The 17837-nt window shown below is 40.6% G+C and overlaps 3 protein-coding genes across 7 annotated transcripts in view; 2 read left to right on the forward strand and 1 right to left on the reverse strand.

The window, feature by feature from the left end:
• LOC114137504 (equilibrative nucleoside transporter 1-like) overlaps positions 1–17837 on the forward strand; it is a 45768-nt gene that overhangs the window by 16259 nt on the left and 11672 nt on the right. For 4 of the 5 annotated variants that reach the window (XM_028006136.1, XM_028006135.1, XM_028006137.1 and 1 more), the window contains exons 2-3: positions 15334–15416; positions 15561–15642. In XM_028006136.1, the coding sequence (XP_027861937.1) occupies positions 15388–15416; positions 15561–15642 (111 nt within the window). In that variant the 5' untranslated portion in view covers positions 15334–15387. Of the gene's footprint in view, positions 1–13754; positions 13878–15333; positions 15417–15560; positions 15643–17837 lie in introns of those variants that run through there. The other variant, XM_028006134.1, reaches the window with a different exon arrangement.
• Positions 2904–5046, forward strand: LOC114137503 (uncharacterized). Its single transcript, XM_028006132.1, has 3 exons — positions 2904–3882; positions 4134–4247; positions 4633–5046. The coding sequence occupies exons 1-3, from the start codon at positions 2968–2970 to the stop codon at positions 5044–5046; spliced, it is 1443 nt and encodes a 480-aa protein (XP_027861933.1). The 5' UTR covers positions 2904–2967.
• Positions 6929–9420, reverse strand: LOC114137505 (uncharacterized). The gene is made up of 2 exons (XM_028006139.1): positions 8561–9420; positions 6929–7296 (listed from the first exon to the last, which is right to left on the reverse strand). The coding sequence occupies exons 1-2, from the start codon at positions 9395–9397 to the stop codon at positions 6970–6972; spliced, it is 1164 nt and encodes a 387-aa protein (XP_027861940.1). The 5' UTR covers positions 9398–9420; the 3' UTR covers positions 6929–6969.

A 17837-nucleotide genomic window follows, 5' to 3' on the forward strand; every position in this document is an offset into this window, starting at 1 on the left:
AGCAGCAGTGGAGAAGGCAGGATCTCTACATCCTTGTAGAGATCCCTCTGTGCCAACTCCAACTGCTGCTGGAGCCATCTCTCTCTGTCCGTCTGGGCCATAAGTGCTGCCATCTCACCTTGTACGTGGTCGGGTCCTACTGTCACGAACTGCGGTGGTGGGTGGTGAGGCAGACGCGATGGAACCAGGTTGCAGTGAAAGTGATGTTTAATGGTGAAAATATCCAATACAACAGTCCAAAAGCCAGGCAGCACTGCTGAGCGTAAAACCAGGGCTCAACACAGGTAGCGACAGGCTAAACGAATGGACAAGATGATGGACTGAGAACACATCAGATGACTAGGACCCGACAGAGACACAGAGACACAGGTGACAGTAAATACACAGGAGGTAATCAGGGAATGAGACACAGCTGGGAACAATCAAGGGGAAGACAGGACGACACGGAGACTCAGAAACACAAAAATAAACACAGAGACAAAACACAGATCCTCACACATTGACCATAAAAGACAAATTGTGCTGCAGATGCTTTGATCGAGTTTAATGGTTCTGAATCCAACAGGAAAAAGGGGGTAACAATGATCACATTTTATGCTTTAAAGCACGAATCCATAACTTTTATCTGATGCTTCATAAAACTGAACACAAAGTGCATCAATAGAGATGCCAATTTGTGATGCACTTCATGAACAAAACATTCGCTTGCAGTTTTTGAACTGCTGATGTTCAGTAAGAGCCAAATCATGGAAAACTGATTCATTTCAATCTCTGTCCAGTTGGTTGGCGTACATCTGCTAGAGCTTTGTAAGTAAACTTGCAATGTCGCGTTAGAAAACATACATCATCTTGACTCTCCTTTCCTTCTGGACAATGAATTAATGGAACCATTGCTGTCACAATGGTTTCAAATGTTTTTCAGGTTTTTTTCTTACGGTTTAAACAGAAGTGTTGTCACTTGTAGCCTAAAACAGTTGATTTAGAGTTTGATCGCGCTTCATTTCAATGTCACACTCGCATGGTTCACTAACAAGACTGATCTCAAAAGGATTTAAATATTAATAAGTTAATTGTTGCATGTCCACAACAAATAAAAAATATTAGACTGGTGGTTTCCAGTTAGATGATGCTTGTTTGAAGCTGCAGTAATGACAAAACTTGAGCCATTTTGCTGCTTCTTTTCCTCATTCCTGCTCAAAACAAGAAGTAAAGCAGATGGACATTTGTAGTTTCTCAAACTTGTCTCAACTCTGTAATGTTTAACTTTTAACCGCGCCTTGCCCAGTGTTCAAGCTTGGGCTGAGACCCGCAGCATCATGAATCCCTCCAGCATACCTGACAGTCGGCATTTATCTGTTTTCCTGATAGCTCAATCCTAATCTCATCTGATCAAAGTACATTTCCAGTTTCGGTCTGTTTGCTATTTAGCAAGCCATATGATCTCTAAATCAGTCAGCTGAAATGTAGATACTTGGAGAACCGGTATTGTCAAGATGGAAGTACTGATATATTTCAATAACTCATCAAACTTGCTAGTAAGCATGCAAGTATGAAATCTCAACCGTCTGTGGATAGAGCGTGCGAAGTGTGTGCAGCTTACAGTGCGCCTCAGTATTTAGGAGCCTGTACTGAAATAAAAATGTTCACTTGTTTTTCCTGTTAGTTAAGAGAAATAAGCTTTTGTGGCACTTAATATTCACATTTTAAAGCTTAGCAACTCCAATTTGATATTAGGAGAAAGATTATTAGAAGATACAAGGACATGGTTTAATATATATTTTCAAGTCTTCCTGCTTTGAGAGGTTATTATTTATATTTAATAGAGGTGAAGGAAATGTCATGTTGTGTGTCAGAGAGGAGCTGCTGTTAAACGCATTTCCAGAGAGACATTTGCATCTTAATCAATTTTTAAAGCCAGTGAGTTTATTGGGGCTACAAATAGCCGTTTTGAAGTCTTTCCCACTCAGCAGCAACATCCACCCAGAAGAATGTGGTTATCAATGTGACCTGCTTGCACATTTTCTCTGGTCAGACGGTAATAGTTAGCCATATTTCCAACCCCTCAACAGGATCCACACAGTTGGTTCTGATTCTTTTCACCAGTGGCTTGACCAGTGGGTCCATCTGTAAAGCTCTTTATGCATCGTTATCAGGAGGGTCAATGGTTTACTTTAATCCTGTTTCAGTGAATAACGCATGAAGACTATTTTATAGGCATACTGAATTAATCATCATTTAAAGGGCAGCTGGATGTGTACAAATATCACATGTGGTTGTTACGGAGCCCCTAAGGGGACATGGAGAGGAAAAAAAAAAGGAAAGAAATCCCGACTTATTATCTCGAGATCCCGACTTATTATCTCGAGATCCCGACTTATTATCCAGACTTATTATCTCGAGATCCCGCGACATTTCTGAAAAATCGCGAGTTACTTTTTTTGGGGGGGAAAGGCATGTTTTTATGCGGTAAACGTGGGGGAGTGTGTCTACATTGATTATGGAGGACGACTTATATCATTTTCTGCGGTCCAGAGATGTCCCAGAGGAGGATATCATGCACATGCAAAGAGACAAGGTAAATATAATCGCATAAAACATTGTTTGATAAATATCCGCTCAGTGAAAAACTACGTTTGATAGCCTTAGCTAAGAACCGCTTTGTATTTTATCAAGAAAAACTTGTTTTATCTGTTAAAGTTTGACCACACATTCTACAATTTGTCTTCAAAAAAGGGGGTTACTATGGCAACGGCACAACAAATTATGCGACCCATAACTAGCAGCGATAGTGTTACACAAGAAGTCTTCGCATGGCTTTCTGAAATACAACTATTACTATATATATATATATATATATATATATATATATATATATATATATATATATATATAAAGATGTGGATGTCTTTATTCTAATTATTTTTTTATTTTTTATGTCTCCAGGTGGACAAGGCTGTGCTGTCTATAATGACAGACGAACAGATGACCAATTACATCACTTCATATGGTGACAGAATAGCAGTTCTGTCTTTTTGTCAGCAAAGTACACTTATTGCAGAAAAAGATACTCTTCTCCAGAACTTAAGAGATAAAATTGGAGCACGGAAAATGAGATCTAGGACCAAAAGAGCTGTTTGTAGCACATCTGGTTTGTTCCAAATGCAAGGGGTGGAGATGGCAAGAGGAAGAAGTAAGGCAGCAGGGAGGACTTCGAGAAAAATTGAAATTGGGTGGCTTCATTTTCACATTGATGAATACCAACAAGTGAGAACAAGAAATGGTGGAGGAACGAGGCATGCAACAGTGGATAAAAGTACAACTGTTTCTCAAATTCTTGAAATGGGAAAGGAGCTTTTTTTTCCAGATGGGACCTCCACCAAAGGGGTAATTGAAGACTTTCTTTTTGAAGTTTGTGACTTCAAAAAAAATCTGATTTCTTTAGATGAAACAGTCGGAAATCTTTATGAAAAAACCAAGCTGAAGCTTCTACGGTTTTACATGTGCACAAAGAAAGAAGAAACAGTTCAGTATTCATCTGAAGAAGATTGTCAAAGTCCTGAACAACCAAATGACATGGATTCAACCCCAACAGCTAGAAAAGGATCTTTTGGTGAAATGGAGGATTGTGATGATCAAACTTTGAATCACCTAGACTCTTCCTACAACCATTCTGGAGTTGTTGATTTTACAGATCCACCTCATTCTGGATCCACACCTCGGCAGCCCCAGCCCTTCAGCTCTGAAAATTCTGGATCTGTTCCACACATGGATGAGGGAGACACGGTTGTATGGAATCCTGAAGAGGACCTAATTGGATTGGATGATGACAGTGACATAGTCGTTGTAACACTAAATTATGACAACACTGAAGAAGTTGTACAGGTAAGATCAGAAACGCTTTGGCGTGATACGATTTAGATACTTATAGAAGTGATATGTGACATTTGAATTGAGGTAAAATAGTAACATATTATTTGGTAGAATTTACATAGTTTTTTTGTGATGTATTTTTAATCAACTGTGAAATAAATATCTATCTTAAGGCAAAGGTATGAATAGTTTAACACTTGTGTTGTGTGCTGTAATCAAACATAACTTTATATATTACAATACTGTACAACTTTGTCATTCAGGACGATCTCAGCAGTCCCTTTGGACACGGTTCCCCGATACTGTTGCCTTCAGCCAGGAGTCTCTTCTCATCACAAATGCAAACCAGTAATATGGAGGCAGGACAAACTGGCCAGGTGAAATGGACACAGTCAATACAACCCAGAGCTCATTTTCTCCTCTGTAATGAACAACTCAATACCACCTTTTTTTTAAAGGTCATGCAATTATTACATCTTTTGAATTGAATACATATTTTTTTATTGAATTGAATATATATTTTTCATTTAATTGAATTGGTATTTTCTATTTAATTAAAAAAAATCATATGAAAGTATTAAAGTATGGATTAAGCAGAAGGGTTAGTGTTCCACCAGATCTTCCAAAGTTCTACAAATTAGCTTGGTAATCATAACATAGTAATGAAGAGAATATTAACAAACAAATGTCCAATCTGTTTGTAGAAATCTTATATTTGTATCTGTGTTGTTAATAATGGTTATTGCTTTATCTTTTACCCAGGACTCTGGCTTGATTCCACCCGAAGATTCTCACCCAAGTTCAAGCGGTCTACTGCCCCAATCTGTTTCAGCTGGTAACTCAGAAAATCTAGCAAACCATCTACATGTGTCAATTCGCAGGATCAAGGTTGTGGAAGATCTTTTGGCTGTGTTTATGGAAAACAACCTTTTGAATCAGACTTTAAAAATGGAGTTTGTGAATGAAAGATCAATCGATGATGCTGGGGTATCAAGGGAGGTTTACACTGCATTTTGGGAGCAGTTTTTGGAACAGTGTGAGGGTGAAACAGAGCGAGTTCCCAGGTTGAGGCCTGACTTTTGTGAGTCTGAATGGCAAGCCATTGGACACATTTGGGTCAAAGGATTTCTAGACCATGGAGTCATTCCAGTGAGGCTATCGAAAGCTTTCATTTAACTTGTGTCCATGGAATTGAATCAGTGGATGATGATGTATTGATCCCATCATTTCTCAACTACCTCCCTCTAGTAGAGAGATCAGCTGTTGAGAAGGCTCTACAGGGCACCATGGATCAAGGTGATGAAGAGGACTTGCTAGACCTCTTCACAAGGATGGGGTCCCACTTCCTGCCTCCCAATGAGAACATTCAGCAGGCCATTGAAACCATGGCTCACAAGGCAATTCTTCAAGAGCCAAAGTATATATTGGATTGCTTCTCCACATCCATGGCATGTGTACAAGTGGAACTTGCTGACAAGAAAAGTCTGTTGTCTTTGTATGAAAAAAAGAAGGCCTCAGGTAAAAGACTGTTACAGCTGTTTGAATCAGCAAATGTGACGCTGTCCCAGAGAGAACAGACAACCTTTAACCACCTTCAACGTTTTGTAAAAAATGCTGATGAAGACAAGGCCGAAAAAATACTGCGTTTCTGCACCGGCTCTTCTGTAATCTGTGTTGACAAAATTCTCATTTGTTTCAACACTGAAACCGGGCTTAATAGAAGGCCTGTTGCTCGCACCTGTGGAGCTACCCTAGAACTTCCTTGCACTTATAGTTCTTACCCAGACTTTCGCACAGAGTTCGACAACATCCTCTCCAGTAATTACTTTGAAATGGACATAATTTGAAGTTGATGGGAGGTATTTACAGCACCTTTTTGTTTTGGTTGGAAATTTTGAATGCAGTTTTTTTTTCCTAAATTTCATATTTAAATATTTAATGCATTCAGTCATATAGCAATTGATTTTATGTTTTCATGGTTTGGCTGTATGTTTTTGTTACTTTACATTTCAATTGTATTTATTTTCAAAGATACCTTGTGAATAATACAAATTAATGTAAAAATTACTTTTCCGCAAGATTTTAAGATCTTGTTTTAAGTAAATAATTCCTTAATATTGATCAAAAAGTACTGTTTATATTGGAAGATTATTTAACTTATAACAAGATATTTTTCCTATAAGTTAATTTATCTGCCAATAGAGCAAGTACTTTCTCATCAATATTAAAGAATTACTTACTTAAAACTCTATATGTTGCTGAAAAGTTACTTTTAAGTTAATTTGTCTTATTTTAAGTGTAATAGGATATTTTCACTAGAAACTAGACCAGAATTACTTGTTAAGATTTTGTTTTTCAATGTATGAAGAAGTGCTCCTTTGATTTTATCATATTCTAACCCCTTTTTTGTAATTAAACAGAAATGTGTTCTCATTTTCTTTAAAGATGCTGTACTACAAGACCGATCTGTTGATGTAGCCTCTGTGCAATGTTGCTTTAAGCAGAGTTTGTTCTTTCAGTAAGGTTTACTGTTTAAGCTTTTAGATGTTTTTACAGATTTTTTAAAAAGTTCATAATTGTGTTTACAACCCTTATTAACTTCAGAGGCAAGAAATATGCATTTTGCTTTGTATCATGTTGATTGTTTCAAATACTTTTCCTTTCTTTATAGCATTTCAAATTTTAAAAAGTTAATTAATGCAACATTTATTTTAAAAATAGAATGGCAGGACAGAGTTTATCACTTAAAAGAAGCATTTTGTTTTGATCACAGAATTACATTTTCAGATAAATATTATTTATACTAAATACCCTTATTTTCCTTTTCTGTTTATCTTTGTTTGACAAGTAAATATTTGCTTTCACAGAGTTTATTTTGATCTGAAACAGATATTGCATATTTACAAAATGGTTAGAAGCAGTTGAATAAACTGGCAGTTCATGAAACTCAAATGAACAATACATTTCTTCATTGTCCCTTCTAGAGAACATAATGAAATACTTTTGAAAGAAAAGAAACACAGTTTGTTTACATCTGCATGCCATTCTAAGGGGCTTGTAAAGGTGCTGAAAAATGTTCTTGCTTGCAGTCAGCACATTTTAAAGTGATGCAATGATTGCCTCTCTTAGATGCATATACAAGTTCAAAGCCTGGTAAGCGTCTGTGGGTAAGGTCAGATGGGACTCTGCCATAAGGATGTTGCAGAGGTCAAAGACATCTGGATCACATGGTTTGGTCAGTCGAGAAATGCACTCATTTTTGCATACTTCAACATGTTCCTCTTCAACAAGGCAAAGAAAGTCTCTTGTCCTGTAGAGCTCAGGTAATGCATACATCACATTGGGTCGACCACTGGGGACATTTCTGTTGTTTGATGGCCTGATGGAGTGTGCATTCCAAACCTGGGCAGTATCATCCAGCTCATCCTGTCACAAAGAACACATGAATATGAGAATCATACACACTCATCTGTCTTAAAATTAGTAAATTATAAGAGTCATAAATAGGGATAGGAATTCCTAAAAACTTTGCAATACCAATTTCATTATGATTATTAATTATTGATTTTATTTTCATCAATTCTCAATGAGTTAGAGAATAAATCCTTAATTTAAAATTTGCACCATGTTGTATTCAATTCAAACAAAACTGAAGGTGGCTTAAAAAAGAAGAATCCTGCAGTTAGATTACAATTTTAACATGAAATTCAACTTTTGGCACATCAACAATGTTTGCGAACACAATTTTGCATGTTTCACATCTCAGGAAAAATCTTTCAAGACTTACAGTGTCTCCAGCTATGGTTAAACACATTATTATATGTGTATTGTTATTTAAACATCTGAGAAAGCTAAGCAACTTCAAGTATGCAAGATCAAATCATGGTCATACTGATTTATTTAGTCCACTGCTTAAACTAGTGGACTTAACACATAGCATTTATGTGTTAATGAAAATGATGTCTTGCTTACAGCTAAGGAAAATATAACATTTTAGATTAGAATATTACATCACACCAATAAAAACACTAAACTCCTGCTTTAAGGTTATTTTAAAGTGCTTTTAATTTGACAATACTCATCCCAAATTCTAATTTATTGAATATGACTGTACATATAACTGAGATTGAGACAATTCATACAGTACAGAGCTGATATTAAAACAATAACCTTGATATGGAAGCATCTAAACTTGCCTGGCAGAAGAGCCAGAGTCCATTCCTCCCCCAGGGACCCTCAGACCTCCCTGAGGATCACGGCTAAGCAACATGTCAAACACTTTACATTCAATAGTCATTTGCATGATGTGTGTTAATTTTTTGGGACGTTGGAAGGATTTGTTCCCTTTATTGTGATTCAAGCTTTGTTTGGGTCCTAGTCTTTTTTTGTAGAATATAACCACACTTTGGAACCCATAATGTGTCCTCGGTCCAAAGTAGACTGATCTCGCTGTTCTGTTGAGTTCTCCAGAGTTCTGGTATGACTTTATTATTTGATCTGAATGTCAAATGAACTACGTTGGGACTATTTGTTTGGAAACACAGCGGATGCGTGTGCGAGCACCGGCCACCCCGGCTCTTGCTGCAGTGAAGTTGCGCAGCATCCGCTGTGTTTAAAAACAAGTAATCCCTCTAGGATCTCAGTTTGCTATTATTATCCAAACATAAATAAATTATTAAGATTAACTCACCTGTATGATCCCCATGCAGCAAAACTGAAGAAGGTTTTTGTCTAAAAATCCACCATCAAAGTAACCGTTGTCTCTGATGTCTCCAAAAAGGGACAACCAGAACTCCACACACTGGTTACGAAGGAAACGCCACCAATATTCAATTCTTTGATTAGCTGTACTTGCTCCTTCCAGGTAACTGTCAAGGGTCTCGTTTGGTTCCGTTGGTACAAGGAAACGCTGGAAACTTCTCACATGGCCATTTTCGGTTCCAAGATCACCACGTACAACTCTAGGGCAGCCATTTAAACGCTGCACCGCTTCGATGTAATACCCCCCGATCACCTTTGGATTACTACTTGTTGTGTAAGCATTAAGCCAGATTATTTTTCTTGAAAACCCATCAATACTTGCGTTGATGCATATTCCATATGGTTTAAGTTTGTCGTAGGAGTCCATGTGCCAGATGAAGTTTGGTCCCTTTGAAAAGTAATTTCTCCGTCTGAGACGTCTTGCCTGCCTCAGTGCCACCCCTTGGGGATCCAATTCCTTCAACACAAAGCGCACATCTTCTTTTCTCACACGAAGTCCATGCTCTCTGCATTTAGCGTACATCCATCGGTAACCGTGAAGCTGTCCAGAGGACTGTAGCTGGTTATTAATGAATTCTACCAAAACTGCGAAGTCGGAAAAGGACTTGCGCCGAATGAGTCCCCGCGCTCTGAAAACTCTCTTCAGATGTCTCTCACTAATACTAAATCCATGTCTGCTGTCAAGCACTGATTTAATGTGTTTATACTCAAGCCCAAGCTCGAAATAAAAATCTATATATCTACCCCATGGGTGGGTGTCCTCCATCACTGTGATTAGGTCGTTATGTACTGATGTAGGGATCTCGAGATAATAAGTCGGGATAATAAGTCGGGATCTCGAGATAATAAGTCGGGATAATAAGTCGGGATCTCGAGATAATAAGTCGGGATCTCGAGATAATAAGTCGGGATTTCTTTCCTTTTTTTTTTCTCTCCATGTCCCCTTAGGGGCTCCGTAGGTTGTTGTTCTTTTGAGACTGTAATTAATGTTTTATGACCTGATAAGGAGGACAATGCTTTCTTTCCTTTATTGTCCTGATATAAAACCTTCGTGTCATGATCTGTGTTTTTCTGTGTATTTATTTCGAGTTTCTGTGTCTCTGAGTCTCCGTGTTGTCCTGTGTGTCTTTGTCGGGTCCTTGTCTCATTTGGCGTCTGTTCTGCCGTGTTAGTCCATTCGTGTTCTCTATTGCTACCTGTGTTGAGCCTCAGCTTCCGCTCAGCAGTGCTGCTAGAGATTTGGACTGTGCAATTCTGGATTATTTACATTAAATCATCATTATTCACCTCTGCCGGGGTCTCCAAGTGTTCTGCCTCACCACCTCATCCACCACCTTATGACACTTTGATTTGGTTGCAGATAGCTGAACTCTTAAGAAACAGAATAAGCACGAATCAGTTTGTTGCTCTTTTCTGATTGGTCATCTGAGAATTAGAAAAGCTCAACAGACATTTTGTCCAAGGTATTGTTGTAGTATTTATTCTCATACTTATTTGGATTCAACTGGGATTATATAGATGAAATATTCTTTAAGCCTGTTTCTAAGAGTGTTCTTGTTACATAGTTTTGTTGTGTTACTGACCACTGAGATTCATTTCCTCCTGTTACTTCTGAGAAAACCATTCAGGTTTAAATCTGTCCTGATAAAATGGCATAGCTATGCGTGTGTGTGAGAGTGTGTTTCCGCACGTCTGTGTGTGTGTTTAGGAAACGACCTCCAGAAGGATGTTCTATTACCCTGATCATATGACCAGCATCAAACTATTCCTCAGTCTGGTAATAAAGGTGACTCTGTTAGAGATGGTATACAGTGAGGAACATGAACTCTTGTCCTTTTAAACTCCTTTAACATCTATTTCTTCTAGACTTCAGCGTTGTGTTTTCCTCTAATTGCATTTTTTATATCGACGTGATCTGACTGAATATTAAAATAGTAAACGAGAGCAGAGCTTTAGTTCCAACCTGGTACATTTCTGTGCCAGTTCTGAATGTCACAGAGAGGACAACCAGTAAATGTGTGAAAGTGCGCCACTGCACAGACTGCAAAGTGCTGTGTTTCTGCTGGGCACCGCTCCAGTACTGGGCAACCTTTGCCAATTGGCTCATGACCGTTGTGCACTGTGAGAGAGACATACTTTGCAGTAGCATGGCCTTAGCGGTATGTTTTAAACTGGGCTCTGTTGTCGTTGTTGTCTATGATGCTGCTGGCTATGATAAGGTTTGGCTGGCTGAGCGGAGCAGAGAGATTAGACGCTTGTGGTGACAGCCAGAGTGAGCATGGAAGTTTTATTTCATAAACATTTTTCTTCAACAACAAGGAGCTCCTGCAGCTTTTCCTTGACAGAGTCCCAGACTTTTCTAGACTGAAGTCTCCAGAGTCCTAAGTTAAATTCTGGAGCATTATTGGAGTAACACAAAATATTACATGACGAATTTTTACATGATTTCTTCAGTCCAGGAACAGTTTAGACAAGAACGGGGAGCTGATTATAATTAGAATGAATGACAAATGGAAGTGTGGGTTGGTGCAAAGTTCATGCACATTTGATAGACAACGATTTGAGTCATTGAGGGATGTACTAAGGAGCATTTGAATTGGAGGATTGACGGATCGATGGATGATGCATGGACGGTCAGACTGTTGGATTAGTGATAGCTTTTGAGATTTTTTATTTTAATGTATTTTACATCACGTTTATTATGTTAACAGTATACCAAGAACAAACTCTTGAGAATACAGTTTGTTCTTTATATCCTTTTTATTATTATTATTTGGATCTGGAAAATGTTTGAATCAGATTTCACATTTTCCCAGTTGTTTCAGACTGTAGGATTTTTCCAAACCACTAAGTTTGGGTCAAAGCAACCACACCTATACCAGAGCTAGGTGGAGCCGAACTTAATGGGATTCCTGTTGTGTCTCTGAGTTTGTTTTCACACAAATTACTGCATTTTGTGAAGATTTTAAATGAGAAACATGATGGGTAAAAAAAACAAAATTGCTCTCCCACCATGTCAGAAATAGAAGTGTGTGTGTTTCAAAGCTGACTGTACAGCAGTTACTGTTGGGTAGAAATGTAATTATTGGTAAATTTGACAATAGATGTGTACATTTGACATCTCTTCTTGGTTCTGTTCAATTACAAGTAGACATGACAGAAGCAGGTCTGTAATTAACCATTACATAATGTTAGCCATAGCATCTCTTCCAATTCTGCTGAAAGATGTTTTCTATTTCTTTGGAAAAGAAACTCCTATGGATGTGTTGGATTCAAAACTGAGCTTACACACAAACACAATGACGCTTTCAGTTCTTTTAAGACATTTTGGAGACGGATTATAAGATGACTATCATCATGGGAGAACCCAAATTAGCTCCTCTGGGTTCTCCAGGAATGTCTTTGTTGCAGAAGTAAAGCTGTTTTCCCATCCCACATTCTGTGTTTGCCTTTCCCAGACAGTGGTTCCTAAGTCCTGCTGCCTGATTCCTAATGGGTTAATTGTGTGTTAGCTGCCTTCATGTATAGGACTCTGTGTGTAGTCAGGGCCAGTCAGATGCACCATGTGATTTGTTACGCCAGTAAACTATACGAACTACATTTAGTTTAGAACATGTATCTATATTCATTAATCTTGCAGGATCCAAGTGTTTGTGTTTTTAATTGAAGATTGATGCATTGGTTTTTTTTTCTTTTGCACTCCGGTTTAGTTTTTTTTCCCCCCTGGATGTCCCAAACACTTTTCAATCAATTCATAAAAATACTCAATAAATTGTGAATTATGGCAATAATACAATGTTTCTGGGATTTATTTTAAATTAAATTAACAAATGCGTTAACTTTTTGTCTCTGGTAAAGTCCATAACTGTGGTTTGACTTGAAGAACAGGAACTTCTTTGTGTCAGTGGGTAACTTCTCACTGGAGCTGAGAAAAATCACATGCGGCGTTCCCCAGGGCTCCATCTTGGAGCCTCTCTTAATATTTACATTCTCCTTCTAGCTCAGATTATAATAAGTAATAAGATTAGCTGTTATAGCTCTGCAGATGATACTCAGCTCCACATTATGTCACCAGGTGAATCTGAACCCATTTAAGCATCGAACAGATGCTTAGAACAAATCGATGTGTGGATCAGCCACAAAGTTCTTCAGATGAAAAAAACAAAATGGTTTTCGAACCTGAGGAAGAATGATCAAGACACACAGGTCTAGCTATTACAGCTGAAAACTAGACCCAAAATCTGGGTGTGGTGATGGACTCGGACCTGAACCTTCTGAGTCACATAAAGACAGCCACAAAGTCGGCCTTCTATTATCTGAAGAACATTTCTAGGATTAGAGGACTTATGTCTGAGCGGAATCTAGAGAAACTCATCCATGCATTTATCTTTAGTCGCATCGATTACTGCAACAGTGTCTTCACAAGTCTGACTGACAAACCAGTCGTCCAGCTGCAGCTGATCCAGAACGCTGCTGCTCGTGTTCTCACTAAAACCAGGAAGATAGCAAACATCACACCAGTTTTAAATTCCCTACACCAGCTCCCTGTAGCTCAGAGAATAGACGTTATATTACTGAAATCACTGAACGGCTTAGCAACACAATACATTAAAGATCTGCTGTTAGTGTATTAACCTTCCAAACCTCTCAAGTGTTCTGGTTCTGGTCTTCTCTGCATTCCCAGAACCAAACATGGAGCAACAGCATTCAGTTCACTCTCCTAAAAATATATCTATAAGCCAAATTTAGCTTCATCTAGTTCTTTGCAATTGCAAAATTGTAGATGACTGTGTTGAAGTGAGGTTAAAACATGCATGCGTCACATAGAGTGCTATTTTAGCTAGGATGGTGCAAATAGGATAAAAACAATAAAAAGCGAGCAGGGTGGGGTGCTTTATGAGGAGTTTGTGGTCATATTGCTGAGGAAGAAACAGACAGAAATCACATGCAGGACCAAACATCGCTCCATAATTTTTCAGGAGTTTACGTCGACATGCAAGGGATGGTCACATGCGCGTGAGTGGAATGTGAATGTAAAGCTGCACAACAAGGGTTGGGTTGAGGACCCCAGGGTCTGAGAGGCTGGAGGAGGAGATGTAGAGTGGGCTAGGTCTAGTGTTTAGTTGGGTGTTAACCTAGCGAACATCTCTATGGTATAAATGAGGCGTGCGGGGCTTGTTCAGCCGTTGTGTTAGTTGATGAGAGGAAGCTGGGGTCTCCAGTCTGCGTTTAAAGGCTGCTGGACAGTAAGTCTCCTTTGTTTCAGGGTACTTTGTCATGTTTTGTTATTTAGAGAGTGTAGAGAAATGTGTTGAGATATTGCGGCATTCTGAATTGTGTTTTACAATCGTTGCCTAACTTTATCCACAAGCGGTAAGGTTTCTGTGAACTGTTGACTGTGTTTGACCACCTTCTGCTGTTGCAGCTGCATTTTTCACCCTGTAATGACTGAAATGTTTCCAATTAGGAAGTAGAGTTGTTGCCACATCTGTTTCTTAAGATTTGCGATGCTCTGCCAACTCAGCTGTCCAGAAGCCGCAGTGATTTCTGCTGAAAAGTTAATCTGCCGGTTCCGTCTAAAAACCACATTCGTTTGTTATGTTGAAATCAGCACTTCTTCTTTCCCTGGATGTCTATTTGAGCAGCCTGTGCCAGCTTGCTGCCAACTTTTAGTTCTTGCTTTTATAAATAATGTCTCTGCCTGGAAAATAACATTTTGTGAATTAATTAACTTACAGCAGAGGCTTGGGAGGCAGTATGTAAATATAATTAGTTACCAGTTGGGGGGGGGAGCAGCTCTGAACATTTAAAATAAATAGCACTGCCTCCAAAACACAAAATCTAAACAAATGGAGATATTACAAACATACAGAGATCAGAATTTTTGTCACTTATTCAAGGTTTCCCCCAGAAAACCTGCTAAACATCCAGCTGCCCGTCGGGTTTCTCATTTAAAAGATTTTTTAAAAGTTGACCGGAAATTTGAAAGTATCACTCGATAATTATGTGTTATTGAAAGGTTGGGAGATTAACACCTGAACACCAGCTGTAGGAGCCATATATACATTTTTGGAACCTAATACAAAATGTTATTTGTGTTTGTGTATTTCCTCTGTTATTTGAAAAAGATAAGCGTCTTAATTGTATTGTGTTTGAGCTTATGACATGGTGCCTTTTGATTGGTTAGTGACTAATTAGTGTATCCAAGACGAAAGTACTAGCTCTTTGCAGAAGTCTGGCACCTGGAGAGTAACACACTCTTTTGACCGTCACTTTCTATTTGTTTTGAATCTGTTTGTTATTTTTATGTTCTTTTAAGTTAAGTAAAGACTGAAAGATGACCGTCGGATTCAAGACCTCTTTTTTTCTAGAAGAAACGTGTCGCGTATGAAAGAGCTTTAAGGGGCTAGACTAGTGAGAGCTTGCCGCACTTACATCAGCTATATAGTCTTAATAAATGCAAACCTTTTAAAAACACTTAAATAAATAAGCAATGCTTAGCCTGGCGGGGACACAAGTGAAGCCTGGTGGCCCGCCAGGCTTGTAATACACTAAGGGAAACCCTGTTATTGTAATATGTTAATATTCAGTACGAACCAGATCCATTTTTTTCCCTTCCATATTTTAGAAGATCTACTTACACGAAGAAGGAATAGATTCTGCTGACTGTGAAAAATATAAATTTCTTTCTGTTCATTTCAGACCTGGTGCCCCCCAATCAAAGACTGAACACAAACCAGACACAGATTGAAAACCATGACGGCCATCAACGCACCTCAGGACAGGTGAGACGCGTTACTGTAAACCAGAGATAAGATCTCTGTGTTGAACAAAACGCTCCTGTCTTTAGCATCCAGGCCTGGATGAAATCAGTTTGTTGATCTAAAGATGCTTCACTAATGAACTCTCATCTGGATTTCCTTTCCCAGATACCACGCAGTATGGATTATTTTTTTCATCCTGGGCTTGGGGACACTTTTACCCTGGAATTTCTTCATGACAGCAACAATGGTAAGATGTTTCTTCATCTTACCAACGAGCCTATTGTAATAATAAAAGATTTACTCCACAACCCAAACGAACTTTATTAATCAGCGTGTCTGAAATAATCCAGTTAGGTGGATTTATCTTGATCCTTTAAAAATGTAAATTATTTTTATGAGCAATAAGAAATGCTGACTTTGCTAAAAAAAAATAAGACAAAAAGTCTGGAATTTTATATTGAAATACTTTTTTCTTATGGCTCCTAATGTGATTTAATGGAATTATGTTCAAGAGACCAAAAGGAACCAGAGCATCATTCAGTTGTTCTCTCTGTAAATCTTGTGAGAAAAACATAAGACCAGTTGGTACTTTTCTCCAAGTCAAGTATTGAACACAAGGATCACATTTTTATATATTTTCCCACTTGTAAACTCTACATCTGGCGGAAAAGTACCACTGGGCATCACCCTGAACAAACCATCCCCACAATGAAACGTGGTGGTAGAAGCATCATGCTGTGGGAACCATTTTCTTCAGCCATGATAGACGAGCTGGTCAGAGTGAATGGGAAAGTGGTTTATCTTCCAGCAGGATGCATCTTTGATTTAAGAGATTGAAGAGTTTGAAAACTGAAGTTTACAGATTCTCTCCATTTAATCTGACTGAGTTTCTGTCATGATCTGTGTTTTTCTGTGTTTATTTAGAGTTTTCTGTGTCCTTAAGTCTCTTCGTTGTCCTGTCCTCCCCTTGATTGTTCCCAGGTGTGTCTCGTTTCTATGATTACCCTTCCATGTATTTAACTCCACCTGTGTTCTTTGTTCCTCGTCGGGTCCTCGTCAATGTTAGCTTCTGTGTCGTCAGTGTTTCCATGTGCCTGCTGCTCGTTGTTTGGATTAAGTTTTCTCATTAAATCTTCATATTCATCATACCTGGGTCCGCTGCATCTGCCTCACCACCTCACACCACACCGCTTCATGACAGTAGGACCCGACCAGACCGAACGGTGAGGAAGCAGCTATTATGGACTCAGCTGGATTAAGGAGATTTCCTCCTAAAGGGCAGAGCGGCCCGAGGCGGAGGTCTGGCAGGGAGGACAGGGAGCTGGCTGAAGCCCTTGCCGACTTGCAGCGGGAGCTTTTCCGGGGGACAAGACTGGTGTTGGCACCCCCCGGATACGGCCCCCGTCGATTCCTCTGTCCGGGACGTCAGCGACGTGAGCCGCCGGTGGACCCGGCCCCTCGTCGCTTTCCGGAGCAGCCACCTCCATGGTCGGCTCGGAGACAGCGACGTGAGCCGCCGGTGGATCCGGCCCCTCGTCATTTTCCGGAGCAGCCACCTCCGCGACCAGCTCGGAGACAGCGACGTGAGCCGCCGGTGGATCCGGCCCCTCGTCGCTTTCCGGAGCTACCCCCGCCGCAGCCGGTTCCCAGGCTTCGTCCCGGCTCGTCCCCGCAGCCGCTTCCGAGGCTTCGCTGCGGCTCGCCCCCGCAGCCGGCCCCGAGGCTTCGCTGCGGCTCACCTCCAGCCGGCGCACCGGAGGCCGAATCAGCCGGCGTTCCAGCCGGCGCACCGGAGGCAGAATCAGCCGGCGTTCCAGCCGATGTTACTTCCGAGACTCCCAGTGTTCCTTCCGAGACCCAGACTCCCAGTGTTCCTTCCGAGACCCAGACTCCCAGTGTTCCTTCCGAGACCCAGACTCCCAGTGTTCCTTCCGAGACCCAGACTCCCAGCGTTCCAACCGAGACCCACTACGTTCCCTCCGAGACCCCGACTCCCGAGACCCCCAGTGTTCCTTCCGAGACTCCCAGTGTTCCTCCAGAGACCCTGACCTCCTGCGTTCCTACCCTGACCTTCTGCGTTCCACCCGAGACCCTGACCCTCTGCGTTCCACCCGAGACCCTGACCCTCTGCGTTCCACCCGAGACCCTGACCCTCTGCGTTCCACCCGAGACCGAGACCCCCTGTGCTCCGACCGAGACCCCCTGTGCTCCGACCGAGACCCCATGTTCTCCACCAGAGACCCTGCCTCGGGGGGCTCGTCGTCGCCGTCTGTGGGCGGCCCCCGGGGCTCATCATCGCCACCTCCAGGGCCGCGGACGGCCGCTGGACCGCCTCCTGGGGTCCCGCCTCCGGGGTTCCAGCCTCCAGCGCCACGGACGGCCGCCGGACCGCCTCCGTGGTTCCCGCCTCCGGGGTCCCCGCCTCCAGCGCCGCGGACGGCC

Source organism: Xiphophorus couchianus, chromosome 22, assembly GCF_001444195.1.
Source record: "Xiphophorus couchianus chromosome 22, X_couchianus-1.0, whole genome shotgun sequence".
NCBI classification, from domain to species: domain Eukaryota; kingdom Metazoa; phylum Chordata; class Actinopteri; order Cyprinodontiformes; family Poeciliidae; genus Xiphophorus; species Xiphophorus couchianus.

What these genes read in the sequence shown, in the direction of transcription:
- LOC114137503 (XM_028006132.1), top strand. Translation starts at nt 2,968, where the DNA reads ATGACAGACGAACAGATGACCAATTACATCACTTCATATGGTGACAGA. An exon ending in ACACTGAAGAAGTTGTACAG is followed by an intron (nt 3,883 to 4,133) that starts GTAAGATCAGAA and finishes TTTGTCATTCAG; the next exon opens with GACGATCTCAGCAGTCCCTT. An exon ending in AGGCAGGACAAACTGGCCAG is followed by an intron (nt 4,248 to 4,632) that starts GTGAAATGGACA and finishes TCTTTTACCCAG; the next exon opens with GACTCTGGCTTGATTCCACC.
- LOC114137505 (XM_028006139.1), bottom strand. Translation starts at nt 9,397, where the DNA reads ATGGAGGACACCCACCCATGGGGTAGATATATAGATTTTTATTTCGAG. An exon ending in GCTGCATGGGGATCATACAG is followed by an intron (nt 7,297 to 8,560) that starts GTGAGTTAATCT and finishes TCTTTGTGACAG; the next exon opens with GATGAGCTGGATGATACTGC.